This window comes from Canis aureus, chromosome X, assembly GCF_053574225.1.
Source record: "Canis aureus isolate CA01 chromosome X, VMU_Caureus_v.1.0, whole genome shotgun sequence".
In the NCBI taxonomy this organism is placed as follows: domain Eukaryota; kingdom Metazoa; phylum Chordata; class Mammalia; order Carnivora; family Canidae; genus Canis; species Canis aureus.
Window position 1 is genome coordinate 23,109,237 of NC_135649.1, and position 21,421 is coordinate 23,130,657.

At 34.4% G+C, this 21,421-nt stretch overlaps 1 protein-coding gene across 6 annotated transcripts in view; it reads left to right on the forward strand.

Moving 5' to 3' along the window:
- SMARCA1 (SNF2 related chromatin remodeling ATPase 1) overlaps positions 1–21,421 on the forward strand; it is a 73,062-nt gene that overhangs the window by 32,769 nt on the left and 18,872 nt on the right. For all 6 annotated transcript variants that reach the window (XM_077889538.1, XM_077889537.1, XM_077889539.1 and 3 more), the window contains 7 exons: positions 1,505–1,637; positions 2,436–2,584; positions 3,377–3,496; positions 8,802–8,912; positions 9,172–9,285; positions 17,877–17,999; positions 20,516–20,648. In XM_077889538.1, the coding sequence (XP_077745664.1) occupies positions 1,505–1,637; positions 2,436–2,584; positions 3,377–3,496; positions 8,802–8,912; positions 9,172–9,285; positions 17,877–17,999; positions 20,516–20,648 (883 nt within the window). The remainder of the gene's footprint in view (positions 1–1,504; positions 1,638–2,435; positions 2,585–3,376; positions 3,497–8,801; positions 8,913–9,171; positions 9,286–17,876; positions 18,000–20,515; positions 20,649–21,421) is intronic.

Sequence of the window (21,421 nt, forward strand, 5' to 3'; positions counted from 1 at the left end):
TTACTGGATAATTTGCTATATTTGGAAGCAATTAAAGTCATATGTCAATGAGGCTTAGCTTAGAAGTCCTTCCTTTTTTAAAGATTTTATATGTTTATATTTTTTGGTGCTGAAACCTGAGAGTGAACTCACCACCTTCTGTTTTAAATTTTTTTTATAACAGAGAACTGAAACATATTGACTATCAGGGCATTTTTATTTTTATTTTTTTTTAAGATTTATATTTTTAGGGGCAGAGGGAGAGACTTTCAAGCAGGCTCCCTGCTAAGCATGAAGCCTGATGCGGGGCTTGATCTCATGACCAATGAGCCTCATGATTAATGAGATCATGACCTAAGTGGACACCAAAGAGTCAGGCACCCCAGGATGTTTTTAGATTGAAATGCTTTTTTATCATCACTTTAGCATGGTACTGAGCTACCTGTTTGATATGAGCTACCTGTTTGATATGACTCCATAGGAGTGAGCCCCAGTAACTTACAGGGTTATTAAACTGGGAAACCTGTTGATAACACTTCTTTTCCTTAAAATTGTGATACTATAGCTGATCTTTCATGATTGACTGATTTGAGTTTGAAATTTTAAGTTTGTATAGGGGTGTTGTATTCTCATTCAATGTGCTTTGTTGAAATTGTTGCTGAACTCTAGTGTTTTTATATTTAATTCAAGGGCTGTTTTGAATCTTGTTTCTTTGATTTTTCTCGACTGCCCTCCTCCCTTCACCTGTTTGCTCTAGCAGCTTCAGTGTTCTAAAGATAATTACCCTGGCTGTTTTTATATTGTTGGAACTTGCCATCTGTCACCTTTACTAACTATAAACCATAGGACCAATCCTAGACCACTGTATAGTAAGGATATTAATATACCACTAATTTTTATTACCTTTTATTACACATCCTTGAATTGCCTCCATAAGCAGAAAGAACTGCTTGATCATGAAATAAAAGTGACTTGCCACCATAGCAACCATTGCTAACTACTTTGGCCCTCACAAAACTACTTTCTAGTGTGGAAGGTGTTTGCATCTAGTGACTTAATGTTACTTAATAAACTCTGTATAGTCCTCATCTTAAAAGGGCTTTGACTTCTGTCCATTAATGGGACAGTATAATAATATGGGCAGATATTTTTGGTCCCAGAGACCTCTAGATATATATTTTTTAAGATTTTATTTATTAGAGAGAGAGAGAGCACGAGCAAGGGGAAGGGCAGAGGGAGAGAGAGATAGAGAGAAGCAGACTCTCCACTGAGCCGAGAGCCCAACATGGGGCTCAATCCCAGGGCCCTGAGATCATGATTTGAGCCAAAGGCAGACGCTTAACCAATTGAGCCACCAAGGCGCCCCATAGATATTCTTAATACTCATCATCTTCCTTTAAAAAGTGGCAGGTCTAGAGAACTCAAAAACTAATTTAATATTCAGAATTTTATAGCATATGGTGGCTGTACTATATATTTTATCCAGAATACCCAATATATCTTATATTAGGATTCTTTCTTCTAGGATCGAGCACATCGTATTGGTCAAAAGAAGCCAGTACGTGTGTTCCGTCTCATCACTGATAACACCGTTGAAGAAAGAATTGTAGAAAGAGCAGAGATAAAACTGAGACTTGACTCCATTGTTATACAACAAGGTAAACTTGTAAACTTAATTAGGTGTTTTTTTTTAATGCAATTATCTTTAAAGGAGATTACTTTTAATGTTGACTAAAATTCATAGACTTACAGGAAAGAAGCCATTTTAAAAAATGCTAATTTAAAAAAAATGCTAATTTAAATCTATTTAATTTAAATCCTTGCAATCAATATATAGAGTAAATCTAGTTGAACATCACTAGCTTATAGTTGAATGCAAGTGGCAGTCTTCTGAAGTACCTGATATTATTTAGCAGTTCAAATGTCTAGTTAAAATTTTCTTAAAAATATTTCTTGACTTTATTTATTTATGAGAGATAGAGCGAGCATGCGCACAGGTTCATGAGGTGGGGAGGGGAACTGCCGAAGGAGAGGGAGGAAGCGGGCTCCCTGCTGAGCAGAGATAGATTCAGGGCTCCATCCCAGGACCCTGGGATCATGACCTGAGCTGAAGGCAGACACAACCGACTGAGCCACCCAGGCGCCCCTAAACGTTTTGTAAATGCATATTGGAGAGTGCCTGTTGATACAAAGAAATTTGAACTGAAAAATGAAGTTTGAAAAATGAATAAAATGTTTCTGTTTTTCTGAGTTTTAACTGAGTTTTACAGAAGAAAACTCATTGAAATAGAAGGTATGGTAGAAGAAAAACTTGTAGGTGTGTTCATTAATATAACTGTAAAGCTTTACTTACAGTTAAATGTACTAGTGTCTGATTAAAACTATTATGCTATGCTTTCTCTGGAATATAATTGAATATACAAAACTTCTATTATTATTATCTTTATTATTATTAGGAAGACTCATTGACCAGCAATCTAACAAGCTGGCAAAAGAGGAAATGTTGCAGATGATACGTCATGGAGCCACCCATGTTTTCGCTTCTAAAGAAAGTGAGCTGACAGATGAAGATATTACAACTCTTCTGGAAAGAGGAGAAAAGAAGGTTAGTTAAAATGTCATTTGTTTTCATGATGAATTGCTTTAAAATCAACATACTTCAGCATGCTTAATTGGATTTGTGTTGTTTCACATGACTCATGTTCTCTCTAAGGATTTGTGGATTTATATCCAGAGGTAGTTTAGGGTTTTTTAGTTTAATTTTTGTTAAGAACGACTAAGAACTAGAGTTTAAAAATGAGTGATCTTACATCTCACGTTTATTGAAAATAATGTTGGTATTTACTTAAAAGCCAAATAAATTTCATGTTTAGTCACATATCAGGACTACATTTTTGCAACCTTTTTCTTGCACTGGATTGGAAATTATTTTCTCACACATTGTGTTAAGTGAAAACCTTTTGTGAACATTTCATGAAATATTAAAGCATTATTTGTTAAAGTCTAATAAACTATTTCAGAATATTGCAATTTTGTGTTGAATTTACCTTTTTTGGTGGGGTTCTGAAATAGTTCTATTCTAGTCCTACCTTCTTTTTTTACAAATTACTTTGGACAATTTCAAATACACATAAAAATAGGTATTATATGACTACATCTTCACTGATAAAAGACTTTAAAGAAAGCCTGAGAATACTTGAATACCTATTTAAATATTTAAAGTACTTGGAGCAAGTAGAATTTATATTCATTTAGTATTAGCATTGCATTCTTACCGTGTAAATTAACAGATTGGATATTTCATGTCAAACCTGACTTTTAAAAAGCTAGAGAGCCCACAGATTTTTTTATAAGTAATTCAGCAATAATTTTCTAATTTCAATGCATTGAACTGTAGACTGCAGAGATGAATGAACGCTTGCAGAAAATGGGAGAGTCTTCTCTGAGAAATTTTAGAATGGATACTGAACAAAGTTTGTACAAGTTTGAAGGAGAAGATTATAGAGAAAAACAGAAGGTAACTTTTTATTCTCAGCCATTAGCCTCTCAAATTAGCATTTCTTCCCGTAACCATTATTAAAAAACACTGACGGGGTGCCTGGCTGGCTCAGTCTGTAGAGTGGTGACTCTTGATCTTGGGGTCGTGAGTTCAAGTCCCATGTTGGGTGTAGGGATTACTTAAAAATATAAAGAAATAAAATTAAAACAATAATAAAATTTAAAAGACCCTACTGACACTCTCCTATTACAATGCTCTGCTATGGAGTGAAATTTGATGTAGGTCAAATCTCCTGCAAGTGCTATGTTTAATAAACTTAAACTTAAGCTGGATGATGATGATTGCCATCATGCTCATCATCATTTTTGCTGCTTTTGATACTGTTGTTTTCAAGAAGCAGTACAGTACTGTGGTGGAGTTCCTGAATTCTGAAGCTGAAATCCCAACTGTATCACTAATTCAGTAACTTTGGGCACTTATTTTTCTCCTGTCAGATGGAGGGTATAGTAATATATGGCATGGACAGCAAAAGTCCTTTGAGGAAATAGAGGAGTTTTATTTATTTTGTTTCAAGTTATGGCTATAACTAAAAATTTTTAGATTTAGAAATGATTTGTACAAAAAATATAGAGTTCTCATATATCTTTCAGCTAGCTTCCCTTAATATTAACAATTTACATAATCATAGTACAATGATCAAATCCAGGAAATTAACACATTTTCTCCTTAATGTTCTTTCTCTTTTCCGGGGGATACAAACCAGGATCTCACATTGCAATTTGAAAAATCTCTATTTTTAAGATCACTTTTAGATTCACCACAAAATCAAGTGAAAAATACAGAGTTCCCATATTCTGCCTCTCCCAAACATCGCCTACTACACTATCAATATCTCACATCACAGTGGTACATTTGTTACATTTGAACCTACACTGACACATCATTATCATCCAAAGTCCATCTTTTATGTTAAGGTTCACTTTTTGTATTGTACATTCTGTGGATTCAGATAAATGTGTAATGACACGTATCCACCATTATAGTATCATACAGAGGAAATTCACTGCCCCCTAAAAGCCCTCTGTGTTCTGCCTATTCATTTCTCCCTCCTTCTGTAGCCTCTGGCAACAACTAATCTTTGTACTACCTCCATAGTTTTGCTTTTTCCAGAATATCGTATAGTTGGAGTCCTATAGTACATAGCTTTTTCATATGGGCTTCTTTCATTTAGTCCTTTGCCTTTAAGATGCCTTTGTGTTTTTTCATGGCTTCATAGTTCATTTCTTTTTTAGTACTGAGTAATACTCCATTGTCTGGATGTATCACAATTTATTTATTCATTCATCTACCAGAAGACATCTTGGTTGTCTGTAAGTTTTGGCAGTTCTGAATAAAGCTGTCAAAATCTTTGTGCAGGTTTTTGAGTGTACATAAATTTTCAGCTCTTTTGGGTAGATGCCAAGGAGCATGACTGCTAGAGCATATGGTAAGCTTATGTTTAGTTTTGTAAGAAGCTGCTAACCCTTCTTCCAAAGTGGCCATACCATTTTGCATTCCCATGACCAATGAATGAGAATTCCTGTTGCTCCATATCCTCACTAGCATTTGGTGTTCAGTGTTCTGGATTTGGCCTAATAGGTGTGTAGTAGTATCTCATTCTAATTTGCATTTCACTGACATAAGATGTTGAGCACCTTTTCATTTATTTCTATCTGTATATCTTCTTTGGTGAGACATCTATTCAGGTTTTTTGCCCATTTGTAAAACAGGTTGTTTTCTTAGTGTTGAATTATAAGTTTTTTGTATATTTTGGATAACAGTCCTTTATAAGATGTGTCTTGCAAGTATTCTTTATGTGCATTTTTCTTATTCTCTTGACCCACATTGCATTTTTTTGCTGTGTCTTTTTAGGTTCCTTAATTTGAATTAGTCCTCAACCTTCTTTTGTCTTTCATGATCTTTACACTTTGAAGAGTATTTGTTAGTTGTTTTGTAGTTTTGGGGTTTGTTTGACATTATCTCATGATTGGATTGAGATTATGTATTCTTTGGCAAGAATGCCATGGCAGGGATATTAAGTCTTCAGTATATTTTACCAGGGAATATATGATGTTGTGTCCTATTACAGGAAATATTAACCTTGATCACTTAGTTGAGGTGGTGTCTGCTTTGTTTCTTCACTGTAGAGTTACCATTTTCCCCTTTTACTTGATAAATGTCTTGGGGAATATATTCCTCAAATATATACCCACTGATTTTAGCATGTATTGGTGGAGTTTGCCTGCAACAGTTATAATTGTGTTTGTCTAATAGTAATTTTGTATTTCTTTCATTCCAGCTACATTTATTAGCTGGGATTTTTCTGTAAGGAATATCTGTTCCTTCTCATTTGTTTTCTAATCATTTATTTATATCAGCATGGACTCATGGATAGTTAATTTCTTGAGTTATAATACAGTTTTATCATTATTTTGTTTGCTGAAATTGTTCTGTAAGCTGTTATATTTTTAACTCACAGAAATGAATTTTGTTAAAATAAGAAAGCTTATTTTTGGATATTGATTTTACTGAAGAATGAGATGTGAGCCATTTTAGTTTGCATTGCAACTAGTATGCTGATAATGTCATTATTGCTGTCATTATTTCTGGTAGTTTTTTTTTATTTCTGGTAGTTTTTAGTGTCATGACATATCTATCTGGTTGTTCTATCTATAACCTTAATTAGACTCCTTACATTTTATTCTGATGAGATGAACATGATGACTAGCATGAATAAGGTAGAAATTGTTTTTAGATCCCATTATGTGATATGAATTTTTAAAATTCTACAGTTACTTCTATGGGCTCATTGGTATTAGGGGTGTTTTATAAAGTGGAAAAATATTAAACAGCAAAGAGTCCAAATATCAGTGGAGTGTCTAATCTATATTCTTAGAGTAAAATTAGACTAGTAAAATACTTACCTATTTCTAATGCAGCAGGTTTTCTTGTGCTTCCAATTCTAGCAAAATAATGTACAAATACAGAGAAATATTAGTAGTAATTATGATTACTTATATTTTTATAGTTGAATGAGAAAGTCAGATTTTAGAAATATTCTGATTGGAGATTATCTTTTATTTCTGGATTTTCATATTTTCTAGATAGATTCTTAAAATATGTTCAAATTATCCTTTGAAGAGAATTGAAAACCTATAAGAATGTTGTTTTTACATAAATCATGGGAATTACACAATGAGATTTTCATATGTGATTCGTTGAACCAGTTGTATTACTTTACAACCATACCTGGTAAATTAAATCATTATGACTGACATTGATCCTGAAGAAATTAACCTGAATTACTTTGTATTAGTGTACTCTTATCTAAAAGAAACGAATTCAGCATGATTTACTTTTTTTGAAAGTTTGGGAATTGGCTCTTAATACTTATTCCACATTTGAATACCTAGACCTGCATATAAGTATGGGTTAAATGGCCAGTACATTACTTTTGACCAAGTTAATTTAAATTATTATTTATTTTCATTCCAATTGGGACAAATAACATACTGGTTATTTATAAAATATCTTTTCTATCAAAGGGGGAAAACAAAACTACTTTTATTGCTTTGGGTATTTCTTATGTAAACTCACATTACAGTGTCTATATCTCATAGAATTTTAGAGTTAAAAGATAACCTCAAGATCATTTAGTCTAACCTTTTTGTAATTAAGAGATCCCATTTATAGCATGTGGGGCAGTTATTCAGCCTCTATTTGAATGTGGTCGTATTGGGAATCTTCCTCTTAGGAAAGTTCATTTTACTGTTTTATATTTTTTGGTTCTCAGAAAACTTCTAATTTGACTTAAAAGCTCCTTGATGAAAGAGATTATTTTATTCATCTTTGTATCCCTGACACTGACTTGTAAATGATACATTAGGTACCTAACACATACTTGTTAATTTATATAGTTAGCAGTCTACTTTCCACATTGGTTTTAACATATGGATCAGCAGAGAACTGCATTCTTTTCTAGTTAATAAGTTTTTATGTATATGAATGCTACCATTATGTCTGTCTTTAGTCTTTACTTCTTTGGATACTGTGAGAGTTTGTAGATCTCTAGCCATCTGAGTCATCTTAGTTTAGTATCCACTTTTAACCTGTGATACCAAGGTTGGTTGGAACTCAACCCTTTGATAAGATCAAATAGAGTGGGATCATTAATTGGAGATTAATGGCTTCTTTTGTGTGCAGGCACTATGAAATCAAGAAAAACACCTGAACTGTAAAACCGTCCCTATAGATTCCAGAATTTCGTATTGTCAGTTTTGCCTATTGGCTTTTAAATTGTATTTTCTAGCTGATATTGGGGTAGAGTTTTGTAATGCTACCTAACCATCGTTCACCCAACTTTGGGTGTTTAATAATAATTTAGGTTTAACTCCTGGCAGTTCATCTAATGCCTTCACTTATATGGTCACATTAATACTCAAGGTAGGTGTTACTATTCCCACTTCACAGAAGGGGGAATTAGTTTTCCCGAAGTTATACAACTGGTAAAATGGTGGAACCTGGTTTCAAATTCAGTTCTTTGCTGATTCCACTGACTCCCCATGGCTACCTTACCAAGACCTTATTTTATTTTATGTTTTTAATATTTTATTCATTCATATGAGAGAGAGAGAGAGAGAGAGAGAGAGAGAGAGAGAGAGAAGCATGAGCAGAGGGGAGAGGCAGAGGGAGGGGGGAGAAGCAGACTTCTTACTGACCAGGGGAGCCTGATGCAGGGTTGGATCCAAGGACCCTGAAATCATGACCCGAGCAAAAGGCAGACACTTAACTGTGTGAGCCACCCAGACGCTCCATCTTACTTCATTTTAAAATTTCTCTTTATTTAAAGGGATATATGCCTATTGTGTTGATATTCATCACTTACCTCTTTCAGCTACTTTTTAATTCATACAGTTAACACAGTTACCAGAATCAATTTTAGTTTTCTATATTAGATATAAATACTATGTATTTTGACATAAAATACTAGCTCGATTGTGCAAATTCTCCTCAATTACTAAGGAAGAACTAAATTTTTTAGTGAGAACTAAACTTACTTACAAAAAGAAAGAAACCAAAAGCATTCTTTTACCCAAACGTGGCATAGACAGTTCAAGGGTTTGGAATTTGAGATGTATAATTGTGAGACTTCTAAATTGCAAGTTTTGATTCTTCTGAATGGCTGTAGTTTTCTCATGCTTCTGCAATCTTGATGTATTTGAGTTTCATAAACATTTTTGATTTTTTGATTTTGATTAATTAAATTCCTTGTTCTTGTGTATAGCTTGGGATGGTGGAATGGATTGAACCTCCTAAACGAGAACGCAAAGCAAACTACGCAGTGGATGCCTACTTTAGAGAGGCTTTACGTGTCAGCGAGCCAAAGGTTCCAAAGGTAAAACAGTATAAGACCAGTTTTTATGTTCTACAGCAGAATTCTCTTGTAACATGGTATGTAATTTACATTGGCTTGTGTCAGTGCAACAGCATTATAATCCTTAAAATATAACAACAGTGTAGAAAAGTACTTGATATGGCCCAGCCATATAAAGGCATTCCATTATATTTTTCTATATATAAAAGAAAGAGTAAAAGAAGTATGTTCACTTCATGTACTGAAAACAAATATATATGTAATCCATTTTCCCCCATAGGCTCCACGACCTCCAAAGCAGCCAAATGTTCAGGATTTTCAGTTTTTCCCACCACGTTTATTTGAGCTCTTGGAAAAGGAAATTCTTTATTACAGGAAGACAATAGGCTATAAGGTAATTTTTCAAGTTCTTGTTTATTTAACTTATTTTTATTTTTTAAAGTTCTTAGATTAGTATAATGTAATCTTTTAAGTGAATATAGTCTATTAAATTAGACTGCAAGCATTCCATTTTAATGTGAGAGAACATAAGAGTACATCAAAACAGTGGTGTTTCTAAATCCAAAGAGGAGGTTTAATTGGAAGTAAAGCATCAAACTACCAAATCACCAGCAGGATCATCACAAGATGAGATTAATGGAGAATTATTCAGTATTTCAAAAATAATGATAATAATATATATATTATTTTAATAATGCTGATGTTTGAGTGGTGAAAGAATATGTAGAAAGAACAATAGGCATATGTTTAACTAGAAGTGAATATATGAAAAAAAAAGAAGTGAATATATGCTAAATGACAGGAAGTTTTTAATCATTTTCCTTACTATGACCAAGAAATAGTTCTTTTGTATTTATTGTTCTTTGGTTGATGGAAGCCCTGTTAGTAGTTATTAGATTGTTGTCACTTAGGTGTTAAAGATAATGATAAATGTGATAACAAATTCTAACATTTTAAAATGGTCTCTTGGAAAACAAGATTCTTATTTATATAGGTAGATAGGAAGGAACCCATTTTTAGTGAGTGAAATGTTTATCACCCTATAGCTAACACACTGAGAGATTAAGCATAACTCGTTATTCTATATGCTGAAACTGACTTTCCAGAGAATGGAAAGGGATACCAAAGGTATAAAATTCAGTAGTATAAGCAAAATTATAGAAATATTAACACTATTATAATTTTATGAAGTTTTCTCTTTTATGAATTGGAAGCTATGTTTTAAAATTTATTTTGTGAATCTTTATCACAAGTGGAACTGTGGCCGATTATTTTGATCAGTAGCTGTAATGTGACTAGAAAAGCTCCATGGATAATAAGATAGTTCATTTATATTTTGGAACTACAGTGGATCCCTAGAGTATTTCCACTATTTGTCCAAAGTGAGAACATTACCATTTGAAATGGACAAAACAGGGTTTGCTTGCTATTTGTGTGCCGAATTTCAATATATATAAACAGGAACAAGAAACTGAAGGTGAATATAAGTAGTTAGTTATAATCTGACTAGGGAAATATTACATTTGAATCTATTTAACTAACATGACTGGATAAAATCTGTCTTAGGAAATTGTCAAAGAATAAAAGTACCATGGTTGAACATTCAGACCAGGAATAAAATCAGTTTCAAAGAAAGTGAAAATGGTGACATACCAAAAGAAACCGGAAATTGTAGATTCAAAATAAAAATGAAAATAGTTAAATTAATAAAGTAACAATATTTCATGAGGTAAACAAATATATCTATTATCCCAGTAAAAGTCAAAAAAGTTTAGGTTTAGATCATTATTTTGTTACTTTTGTGGACTATTATTAGTGAGACTTGAAAAATAATTGAAATGTTAAGCCCAGTTAGTAATCAGCCAAATATCTGTGTAGAGCATTTTATAATTTATGAAATGCTTTATCACATACTTTATTTGATTTCTAATAGCCCTCTGAGATAGATGTTATTATAACCTCCATGTAAGAGGTGAGGAGACTAAAGTTCTGAGAGGTCAAAAGACTCATTCAAGGTCATATAGCTAACAGAATTGCCAAGGGTGCTGGTCTCCAGTCCGGGTCCTCAGTGTTCAAATGCTATGCTCTTTCCACTCAGACATTCTGCGCTATTTCTGCATGTGACATAACCCTGCTGCTTTTTGCAGCCCTAAATAAGGACTGTGTTTATAGTGGTGTGACATGTTGTTTGGGAGGTGAGCCAAGTGGTAGTCAAATAGCAGTAATAAAAAAAATTTATCTCTGCCAATATAAGTGTTTATACTCCTTCTTTGGAGATCCTGAGATTCTGTTCCCTGCAATAATATAAGCACCCACCACATCCTCACCACAACTCTGGTTTTGATGCAAGCAGTGCCTTTCATTACAGGCAGTTTGTGGTTAGGGGTGAGGTCTCATAATCACAGTTGGGTGGTGGCCAACTGGAAGGATATAGAGGAGAGAGAAACATTAGAGGAGGGAGGAATGAAGGGACAGCTGCAAAGAGTGATAAGAAGGAGGCAGGTGGAAGAAGGGATGACAGGGATGAATGAGGAATGGGAAGATGGCATGGAATCCATGCTATGGCACCGTACTCTTTTCCTCACCTCCCAGGGATAAATGACAGAAAGAAGTATGAGTGAAAGGAGGGTTGGTTTTCATTTAATCCATACTTGTTGAGTACTCCTCTGTGTCAGGTCCTATGCCACATATTGACAATATAGTGAATAAGACAGACAAGATCCTTCAGTCCATGCAACTTGTGTTCTAATAGAGCAGGCAGATATTAAGCTGATACCACAGAGTAATGACATTATTTGTTTTCTGTGCTTACAGAGGGTGCTACAAGGGAACACGATAAGGGTATCTAATATGGTTTGGGAGATCAGGGAGATGGTTCCTAAGGAAGTGTTACTACATTGAGATCGGAGAGATACACAGGAATTAGTCAAGTGAGGTGTGGGGGGAGAAGAGCTCAGGCAGGGAAGCCATAAGTACAGAGGTGTTGCAGTAGAGGAAGGATGACGGTTCCTTCAGAAACTGAAGGCAGGAGTGTTGGTAAGGAGGGAGAGGTGCGAGATGAAGTTGGTGAGTGAGTAGAGTCAGATCATGTGGAGCACTGAAAGTTAATTGTAGGTCACATTAATTAGGTTAAACTTTAGCTTTAGAGCAAGGAAAACCACTGAGGTGCTTTTAAGGTGGAGGGATGGGTGGGTGGTAAAATACTAATAGCAGATACTTATTTAGTCCTTACTTATGTTCCTTTCTGTTCTTAGTTCTTTTAAAAGATCAGCTCATTATCCTCATAACAGCCCTGGAACTATGCATCCCTGTTTTACAGATGGGGAAACCAAGGCACATAGAGGTCAGGTAATTTTCCCTAGGTCAAACAACTTTTAAGCGGTAGAGTATGATCAGATTTATATTTTAAAAGATCACTCTGGCTGCAATACAGAGAATGACAAGTTTTTCTAGGGAAACCAGCCAGGAGGCTGAAGTGCGAAAAGATGGTGGTGGCTTGGAGTGGTGGTGATGGTGGAAGGAAAATCCATCCCCTACCACTCTTCTAGCCTTGTCATCTCTTTAGCTTCATTTTGGATTGCCTTTGTGTATCATCTTAAGACTTGCCTTGATCCTCCATAAATGCATATTTAGCTGAGGATTTATAAGACAAATAAGAGTACATTCTGGATATTGGCTCTTTCTGAACCTTGTCTCTTCCATTCTTTACCAGGGGATGCAGACCTGAGCTAAGGTGGGTGCTTTAATTGGGTAGGTGTTGTGTTTGAGTTCAGAGTATGGACAGATGAGCATGGCATGCTAGTCATCTGCAAAAGCTGTTTTTTTTTTTTTTTTGCAAGGATGATGTGATATTGATAACTGTTATACATATCTTCTCAAAGATACCTAGCATTGTTTTTTCTTCCCTTATAGCTCCAGAAAACCTAGTAGAGCCACAAAATGAGTGGAGCAATAGCTTATTCTCAGTTGAAAAGAATTGCTACAGTGCAGTTACCTGGTATTCTCTGTGTATAGTTAGGTTCTCAGAAAGGGACTCCTTTCCTCCTTCTGCTTATAGGATTGCTAGCTCAGGGGAGAGAGGTGTAGTCTTATAGCTGAGGGTATTGTACACAGTACTGTTCTGTCCATTTTGAGTCCCCATAGTTTTACTCTGTAGTGATTTTGGGTGGGACCAGTAAGGGGCTCGGTACTTTTTTTTTCAAATATTTTATTTTTATTTATTTGAAAGAGAGAGAGAGAGACAGAGAGAGAGACAGAGAGCATGAGCAGGAGGGGCAGAGGCAGAGGGAGAAGCAGAGCTCAATCCCAGGATCCCAAGCTTATGACCTGAGCCAAAAGCAGACTCTTAAAGACCCAGCCACCCAGGTGCCTTGGGCTCTGTACTTTTGAAGCAGTTGGTAAGGAGCATTTTGCTCCAGAGCCTACTTATTTGCATTTTTATTTTCTATTTTGTTCCCCCTGCCCCCGATATTTACGACAACAAGGTCACAACAATATTGCTCATGATAAGATCTGGAATTAAAGAGTTTTGTTTTAGTTGAGACTGAGAAATACTATTTGTTTTGCCCTAACCACTTGGTGGATAGCAGTGCATTGTGTGCTAATTCTCCCTGCTGTCTAAGCTTTGACCTTGTTGCAAGTTAGACACATTCAGAAGCTTTATTGCTTTTGCAACTTAAAGGAATTACTTAATGTATTTAATCACTGTGTTCCCTGAAATCTTTTTATTGGTAGTGGATGACTTAATTGAAATTTCAATTGCAGAATTAAAAATATCCAGAGAATCTAGAAGTCTCGTTGAATCTAAGACCTGGAGTGAAAGACTTTTGCCATATTTGAAGCTGAAGAAAGCTGTAGAACATTCTAACATTTATTTTTCATAAAAAATTCTTTAGAGACAGTTACAAACATTTGACAAATGAAGGAAGTTCCATAATCTTTGTGAGTTTTGGTAATGTGCCATTGTGAGCCACCTGTTTGCAGTGGTAGAACAGTACAGTGTGCTGATTTCAGTTTGTGTGCCACCACATTTAATTCATTATTCCATATTTCTGTGAAATGCTTGCTAAAACTCAATCTAGCCAAGACCAGAATTTTTTTTTCTCACTTCTCAATGGAACACAGCTCTTAATTAAAATGCCTTAGTGTGTCTGACTAGAAATCTAAGTAATAATTGAGATGTTTCCTTTTGAAAGATAACTTTAATTAAATTGTGGCTGTATTATGTGTTACTGGGGGCCAACAGTAAGACACACAGTATGAATGCTTGGGTTAGCTTCTAGGTATCCCTTTAGTATTTTTGGTCTATAATTTGTCTACTTAATTCTTACATAGCACTTTGAAATCACTCCAGGAAGTTTAGTGCTGATAAGAACCTCATAAAGTAAAAAATGAATAGCTTTTAAAAATGATGAATATTAAGGACTTTTTTCTTATGGGAGGAGATATAAGAATGTAGGAATTTTGAGTCATTTCTAATTCTAGAAATTTTAGCAGTATTTGAATTAAATTTTATGTATTTGAATTAAAATTAGTAAACATAACATGGATGAAGTCATTCTAAAGTTGTGCTGTATTAAAAATATGAACAGTGGATATGGAAGAAGTAGTCTGCCATGGAGCCTAAAATCTAAAATCTATTGGTATAATATAATATGATTTTACTTTTATTAAAGTTCAGGTGGAAATTTTTAGTACTGGGGATATCTGCATAGGAATAAACAGTTTATTTTGTGTGGGTATGTTTCCAGGTATGTTTCCATTTTCTGGCATAAAATTTGGTGTTTATGAAATACTTTGTTAAAGTATGGTTTGTTGGACATGGAAAATTCGAAGCTATTTGATAGAGAAATGTCTTAAGATTAAAGAGGTTTTTCTTGAGTTAAAATTAAAATTTGAAGCCAAAGTAATTTCACATACCAGCAAGGATCTGTTAAACTTTTAAAGCTATATCTGTAATTTTCCCCAAACATTTTGTTATGAAAAAATTGTAAACACACAAAATATTGAAATAACTATACAATGAAGTCTGTGTACACAACCACATATATTCTCCAGTTTACATCTTGCTGTGTTTATCATCTGTTTGTCCATTTGTCCAGCCTCTAGCAAATGGATATCCAACTTATTTTTTTTATGCACTTCAAAGTTGCAGATATAAGTATATTTTACCTGGAAACACTTCAATATGCGTATCATTAATCAGAGTTCAATATTTACTCAATTCTTTTTTTAAGGTAAGATTTGCATACAATGAAATGTATAAATCTTAAGTGTTTCATTCAATTTATTTTGACAAATGTATATGCTGACATAACTGAAACCCCTATAAAAACATAGAACATTTCTGTCACTCCAGAAAGTGCCTCTTCCCAATTTCTATACTCACTTCCCAGAGGCAACCACTGTTCTGATATTATTTTCCTCCGTAGATTAGTTTTTTTCCTTAGAATTTCACATAAATGGAATCAAACATTATGTGTAAGGTGTCTTTCCCTTAGCATAATGTTTTTGAGTTGCATTCGTGTCCCATTATCAGTTACTCATTCCTTTTCATTGCTGAGTACTATTCCATTGTAAGAATATATCACAGTTTGCTTATCCATTCTCATGTTGGTGGACATCGGACTGTTTTCTGGTTTTTGGCTGCTATGAGTAAAGCTGCTGTGAACATGTGTGCAAAGGTCTTTGTATAGATATATTAGGAATGGAATCGCTGGTGTGCCTATAATTTAAAACTTGAATTTAGCTATTGTAAAAGTTATTTTTTATATTTATTTTTGATAAAAGTTACTTTTGACCATGCTTGTCACTGAAATGCATCTCATTTTTAACTTATACCTTCTTTTCTATTTCCATTTGTTACCATCCTAGGCCAGATGATCATACCTCATTTCTAGATTATGACCATTCAGCTGGTTCTTTTACCTCTAGTTGCTTCCCTCCTTCAATCCATCCATCACAAAGCTTACAAGTGAGAACACTACATTTTGGCACTTTAGTCTCTTCCTGAAAAATCTCTAATGGTTGCTGTTGTCTACTGTATAGTTTTTGTTTAAGTAGGCTCACTGCCCAGCATGGGGCCTGTCATAGGGTTTGAACTCATGACCCTGAGATCAAGACCTGAGCTGCGATTAGGAGTCACATGCTTGGCTGAGCCACCCAGGTGCCCCACTACTGTGTAGTTTCAAAAGCCCTTATAAATATATCTCAACCTGGCCTTGTTTCTTATCCCTTTTTAATATAAACCCTATATGGTCTTTCCTGGCCTTACTTTCACCACTTTTGCCCATATTGTTCCAGCCTAGAATGTTTCCCTCTTCTTCCCCATCTCCCCAAATCCTTAGAATTCAGAATTCCATAACTAGGTTGTAATCTTCCTGTAGGCAAGGACCATATCCACTACTTTTATATTTCAATGAATACCTATCATAGTGCTATGGACATAATAGACATTTATTTATTTTTAAAAGATTTTATTTATTTATTCATGAGAGACACAGAGAGAGAGAGAGGCAGAGACCTAGGCAGAGGGAGAAGCAGGCTCCCTGCAGGGATCCCGATGTGGGACTTGATCCCAAGACTCCAGGATTACGCCCTGGGCAGGCGCTAAACCGCTGAGCCGCCCAGGGATCCCCCCATAATAGACATTTAATCAGTACTTATTAATCTGATTGTCTGGTACTGATGATTGCACACGAACATGTTTTTTTTTTTTCAGTAATTCTTTTAGACCCAGTTAGTAGAGTTTACATTTAAAAAACCATTGGATGCAATTGTTTTAAGAAATACATAGTTCAAGTTACATTGCTATAGTTTTAAACTCTATGAGATATGTATAACAATTAGAAAAATACTTTGATATGTATTATAATTACATTGTAGTAAAACCATGATTATTTGATATCCCTAGTGAATGAGTTATTTATGGTAGGTGTGCATATCAAACAGTGGAAGGCTTAGTGTCAACCCTTTTCATGTTTAATGGAATGCTATAAATTGTACTTCATGTGTTATGTACCTGTCCTCTTAAATTATGGTGCTTACAGTTGTTACTGCAGGTGCACACAGACATGGTGTGAGGCTTTGGCCTGAGTGACTTAGTTTGTCACTCCATACTGTGACTGCTGCTCTATACTGCTGAACTGTCCTGTTTGTCTGTGTTCACTCTGATACCTTGAACATAGAGGCCACAGTTTTGAGGTACGAGTGAATGGCTGACTGCTTACTTCCTTGGAGAGCTGAGCTTCTTTCCTCAGTCTTTTGGACTTGAGCTCTCTGCTTAGTTGTCAGTGTATTTGTAGCTCTGTATCTAAAAGACTAGAATTTCTGTTGGTTACTGCTACTGTAACTTTTTCTCTTGACTGCAGGTTCCATCATAGCTATTTGTGTGCTCTGCTACCCATTCCCTCATATATATTCTCTACTTTTTTTGGTTCTTCATTATCCTCTCACTTCTTCCAGTCTTTGCATTTTATGTGAAGATGCTCTCCCTTTCCATACCCTGGCAGGCAGTAAAAATCACACCTTTCTTTTTGCATTTTGAACTGATCAGAGCATTGAATGCAATCTTCAGGTGCATTGTACTTCTCTACCCTGGTCTGTATTGCCAGGTGAATATGGACTATTTCTGTTTTTTTTCTGGGCTTGAGATTTTATTGTATAATGTTGATGTTGGCATAATATTATTGTTACTACCATGTATTACAGTTTTATAAGGATGTATTTTGTTCCACAGTTATGATTAAATCTAGAACATAATGTGGCATTTTAGCAAGGGGTTTAATTCTAAAATATGCAGCACATTTAAGAATGGTTTTTATTTTAGTAATATCATGGTAGTAAGAACATGGAGAGGATTATATGTCATTCTGGTATGACTTTAAATTGTTTACTGTTGAAATAACTCTAAGATTGATATGTGTATATACATCCTCAATTACCTTTTCCCAATAGTTTACTTATCATTCATCTCTTGGTTTATAGGTCCCAAGGAATCCTGATATTCCAAATCCAGCTGTGGCTCAAAGAGAGGAGCAAAAAAAGATTGATGGAGCTGAACCTCTTACACCAGAAGAGACTGAAGAAAAAGAAAAACTTCTCACACAAGTAAATTATTTTAAGTGCCAGAAGTGCTTCTAATTAGCTAGTAGAAAAAAGAAAAAACAGATCACATTTACCTTTTATTGTATGGGCTGATTAGACACATCAGCAACACTCAGGGCTATATTGTAAACATACATTAAGATCAGCTATTCCTATTTTTTATTGTTTTTGTAGAATACACCCATTCAGAATTGCTAGAAAATACATAAATGCAAAATATAAGTGTCAGTTATTACTAAGAAGACATGTATTTTTATCAGTCAGTTAATCCATGTATGAATCCTGATAGATAATAATTACTAGCATATCCTTGGAATTTTAAATTTATTTTATCGACTGTGAACTGTCCTCTGAAATTATACTCTACTAATATTTTATTTATGGAATAATTTCATAATTCTCAAGATGCCTTTCATTCTTTCTTGGAGAGAACTTTAATACAACAATGAGAGATTTCTGAAACTTTGTAAGATGATTATTGTATAATTAGAAGTTAATAGTTATTAAATAGGGAACATTTTCATTTGAACAAAATATTAATACTTTCTGGTCATCGTTGCTTTAATGAGTTTAATGAGTGTAGAAACAATATACAAATAATTTATAAAAGATGAATAACCTGTAGAAGCTAGAAAAAGTTACAGCATAAAAGATCCTTGCAAGATAATAAACAAAACGTGTACTCTATGTTACCACCTTAGTATAGAAAGTTGTCAGCAAGATTTATTTATTCAATAGATTCTTTTGAACAATATGCAAGGCACAGTGATAGGAAAGCTGCCACATTAATTACTGAAAGATAGTTTTTATATTTATATCTTATTTATTATGTAGGTCTTTTCTTTGTTATGTTGTGTAAATCTTTACAAATTATATTCATAAGCTTTTGAGCCAAATGCCTGAAAGTCATAAAGTTAAGTTTGAAAATGTAATTGCAGTTGTCTGAATATTAGGACTTAACCAAAGAATAAAATAAAACATTTAAATCTTCATGTTTTATTTTCACAATTTATTTCCTGAATGTGAAAATAAAGTTATGGTCTTAGAATGCTAATTGGTTTATAGTATATGGTGAATGTACACTATATTGTGAATATACAGTATCAATTGAGAAATTGCTTTAGTTTGTAATTAGAAGTAAAATAATTTTTTTGCCCCTTCTAATAGTTGAATTCATCTTTAAACGTCCTTCTCTGGTACCTTAGATAATTAATCTTTTTAAAAAATCATGGCAAAGAAAATGTGGAGTCACCTGAAATCTTCACCAGCTAAAGACTAGGAATAGAGTTTTGAACAGCCAGGGATATCACATTGTTACGGGTTGGGATATAAAGAGTAGAAAACAAATTCTTTGTTTTATGACATCACAGAGCTACTAATAATACCAAAGAGATTTAAAACATTGATTAGTTCAACTGTTCTGTCTTTTAATAAAGAAATTGAATGGGACCAGTAATCTATTTATAGAAATTCTATTTATGAATACAATTTTGAATAGAAATTATGTATTCACAGTATAGTTGACCCTTCAACAATGTGGGAATTAGGGGTGCTGACTCTCCATATAAGCTGAAAAATTTCCTATAACTTTTGGCTCTCCCAAAACTTACCTCCTGATTGACTGGAAGCCTTACTGCTGACATAAACGTCAGTTAACAAATATTTTGTATGTTACATATATTACATACTGTGTTCTTACAATAAAGGAAGGTAGAGAAGAGAAAATGTTATTAAGAAGATCATAAGGAAGAGAAGATACATTTATAGTACTGTACAGTATTTATCAAAAAAAAATCCATGTAGAAGGGGGCCCACACAGTTAAACACATATTATTCAAGGGTCACCTGTAGTTTGGAATGATGTAAAGACCTACAAAATTTTTTTCTACATTCTTATATTTTCCTCTCTGTTTTTTAACTAATACAATCACATTCCTTTCTTAATTTACATGGGAACAGATCTTTGGAAAAAAACTGTTGAAGTACTTGAGTATGAAGACTTCATTATTTATATTAGCATTTTTATATCATTGCATTTGTATTTTAATGTGGGCATCTGTAAAGTATAGAATTAAAAACTATACAATATCTAGGAACTAGAAATAGGTTTGTTTTACTTGGAGAGAAGTAAAGCATATCCAACCTCAGTCTCTTCATGATAGAAAAGCAGTTATTTTTAAAAAATATTTACTCATTCATTCATTCATTCATTCGAGACAGAGAGAGAGGGAGAGACACAGGCAGAGGGAGAAGCAGGCTCCATGCCCGGAGCCCAATGTGGGGCGTGATCCCCTGAGCCAAAGGCATATGCTCAACTGCTGAACCACCCAGGCGTCCGAAAAGCAGTTAGTTTTATAACATTCAACTTCTGATTCTAAAAAAACCCCTGGGATTTTGTAAGGAGGAACATTTTAAGTCTTTTAAACTGTTTTTAATGTATCATTGTATAGAAATAAGTAGAACAATAAATGGGTTTGCTAATTTAACTTGAATTGATGATGCTTAATTTCTGTTCACAGGGATTTACAAACTGGACTAAGCGAGATTTTAACCAGTTTATTAAAGCTAATGAGAAGTATGGAAGAGATGACATTGATAATATAGCTCGAGAGGTGGAGGGCAAATCCCCTGAGGAAGTTATGGAGTATTCAGGTTTGTGTATAATTTTAGAGATATTGTTTAATTGTATCCTTATTCATTTCTTTAGTGTCAATTTAATTGTATCATTGTTCAGAGATCTTTTAAACTTTTTCGAATAAAGTGTAGGTGAAAGTATAAAATATAATTGTATCTCCACAAAAAGATTATAAGATTTATCTAAAGGGACTGCTCTTGTCTTTAGTAGTTAGCTAATAGAGCCAGATAAAGCCCTAATGAAACGAGTGTAGCCATTGAATGAGCATTGACAAAATTCGTTTCCCACTTTCTCATCTCTGAAATTTTGGTCCTTTTCTCGGCAATTCAAATCTGAGACCAGGTTCGGAGGATTGAATTAGTGTCTTTCTAGGTCATCCTTGAAGTAGAAAACTCCTCTCGGGCCCTTTTATATCCTCAAACACCCTCAGGGTTCCAGTCAACTCTAGACAGGTCATGTGCATTCCATTAACTCGGGGCAAGCTGGAATAGATCTAAAAAGACTGGTTGAATAAATCTTTTGATTTGTTCTAGAATCATATCCCTTTCTTTCTCAGCTGTGTCTTTTGTCTTGAAGCATATAAAGTTAATACTAATTCCCATATCATAGCATATCCAACCTCAGGCTTCTGAAAGAAATCTTACTGGGATGCTTGGGTGGCTCAGTGGTTGAGCGTCTGCCTTTGGCTCAGGTTGTGATCTTGGGGTCCTGAGATTGATGCTTGCATTGGGCTCCCTGCAGTGAGCCTGCTTTTCCCACTGCCTGTGTCTCTGCTTCTCTCTCTCTGTGT